Source organism: Verticillium alfalfae, genomic scaffold, assembly GCF_000150825.1.
Source record: "Verticillium alfalfae VaMs.102 supercont1.5 genomic scaffold, whole genome shotgun sequence".
Lineage (NCBI taxonomy): Eukaryota > Fungi > Ascomycota > Sordariomycetes > Glomerellales > Plectosphaerellaceae > Verticillium > Verticillium alfalfae.
This window is the reverse complement of record NW_003315034.1, coordinates 1579537-1581444: the sequence shown is the minus strand read 5'-3', so window position 1 is coordinate 1581444 and position 1908 is coordinate 1579537. Positions and strand designations below refer to the sequence as shown.

The window sequence follows — 1908 nt, the reverse complement described above, 5'->3', positions numbered from 1 at the left end:
ACCTCTTCACAACCCAGCAGCCCTCATCCTACCTCCTCGAGACGGCCCAGATCCGCGACCTCATGGCCACGGCCCACGAGGCCAACGAAGATTTCCTAGAAGCAGCCAAGTGCCTCGCCGAGATGCCTCTCGACTCCTCCCAACGCAAAGTCTCGCCCGCCGACCGCGCCCGCGTCTGGATCCGCATCGCCCGCAACTACCTCGAGGTCGACGACACGACGGCCGCCGAGACGTACGTCAACAAGCTCAAGAACATCATGCACGACGTCGCCGACGAGAAGCCCCACGACGCCCGCGACCTCGACCTCCACTTCCGTCTCAGCCAGGCCCGCGTCTACGACGCCAAGCGCGACTTCCTCAACGCCGGCGCCCGCTACCACGACATCAGCCTGTCGCCCGCCATCGCCGAGGACGAGCGCCTGCACACCCTGAGCATGGCCGTCAAGTGCGCCATCCTCGCCCCCGCCGGCCCCATGCGCGCCCGCACCCTCGGCCGCCTCTACAAGGACGAACGCGCCGCCGCCCTCGACGAGTTCGGCATCCTCGAGAAGATTCACTTTGACCGCCTGCTGAGCCGCGACGAGGTCGACAAGTTCGCCCAGGGCCTGCAGCCCCACCAGCTCGCCACCACGGCCGACGGCTCCACCGTCCTCGCGCGCGCCGTCGTCGAGCACAACCTCCTCGGCGCCTCGCGCCTCTACGCCAACATTGGCATCGGACGCCCTCGGCGTCCTGCTCGGCCTCGACGCCGACAAGGCCGAGGAGACGACGGCCCGCATGATTGAGCAGGGCCGCCTCGTCGGCCGCATCGACCAGATGGACCGCATCATCTGGTTCGAGCGCGGCGAGGCCTCTGGCCAAAAGGGCAGCGGCCGCGCCGAGGTCGTCGTCGGCAAGGAGATGCGCCAGTGGGACGCCAACATTCAGAGCGTCGCCGAGGAGGTCGAGAACGTCACCAATGCCCTGCAGAAGGAGTTTCCCGTGAGTGCCCTGTTTGCGTGTCTGTGCTGCCGGCGGAGGAATCTAATCACCTCTTATGAAACAGGACTTTGTGGCGAAGAACCTCCTCGTGTGAAGCAGGCGAAACCATGTCAACGCATCATCATAGGGAAAATCGGCACACAGGCGTTCAGGGGGTCGGTGTTCGGCGCATCACGGACGAGGAGAAAAGAAAACAAAAGTATCATTAGGCCTGGCCTGGTTCACGTCTAGACGGCCATGTGTACATTGAAAACCGGGCCACGATCGAAACAACGGCACACACACACACACACAGCATGACCGGGTAGCGAGTCGTTCAGAGAGAAGAAGTGGCAGGAACAGGAAAAAAAGGCAGCAGCCGCTCAATTCAAGTCTTTCAGCCGCACAATGACATAGCCCTCGTGAATCAGGCTCGGATCCCCCGTCTCCTCCTCAAATAGCAGCTCGTCCTTGGCGTACCGCAGCATCCTCCTGGCACGCCGCGTCCCTTGCTGCGCCGCCGGCACCTGTGCCTGCAGCCGCCGCCGCCGTAGTCGCCTCCTCGATCATGATCTTGATGAGCGCGTCGGCGACGTGGCCGCCCATCCACTCGTAGGCGCTGGGCGTCAGGTGGACACCGTCGTCCCAGTAGAGGGTGCGTTTCGTGGGTGGCAGCGCAAAGTAGGGGATCGCCGAGGCGAGGTCAAAGGCGTAGCTTTTGGGGTCGTTGTCAGTCATCTTGCCGGGGTTTGGCAACGGTCTGCGATGGGGCAAAGGGCGTGGGAAGGAAGGGCAGCATTTGTGTAGGGCAGTCGGCAAGGGGAAGTACGTTTGCCCATGGCGGACTCGACGTAGTGGATGTAGTCAACAAAAGGCTGAGCAACGGCGAGGGGCATGCTGGGAGGAAGAAAGACACAGTGATGTGAAGAAACTCACGATTTCGGGGAA

At 63.0% G+C, this 1908-nt stretch overlaps 2 protein-coding genes across 2 annotated transcripts; one reads left to right on the top strand and one right to left on the bottom strand.

Moving 5' to 3' along the window:
* Nucleotides 1–62: 62 nt before the first annotated feature.
* Nucleotides 63–1075, top strand: VDBG_04809 (COP9 signalosome complex subunit 4; the record flags this gene model as incomplete). The annotated part of the gene is made up of 3 exons (XM_003005157.1): nucleotides 63–532; nucleotides 585–981; nucleotides 1046–1075. 3 exons carry the CDS (start codon nucleotides 63–65, stop codon nucleotides 1073–1075), a joined length of 897 nt encoding a protein of 298 aa, XP_003005203.1.
* Nucleotides 1076–1413: 338 nt separating this feature from the next.
* VDBG_04808 (conserved hypothetical protein) lies at nucleotides 1414–1778 on the bottom strand (the record flags this gene model as incomplete). The annotated part of the gene is made up of 1 exon (XM_003005156.1): nucleotides 1414–1778. One exon carries the CDS (start codon nucleotides 1696–1698, stop codon nucleotides 1414–1416), a length of 285 nt encoding a protein of 94 aa, XP_003005202.1.
* Between the last annotated feature and the right edge of the window lie 130 nt (nucleotides 1779–1908).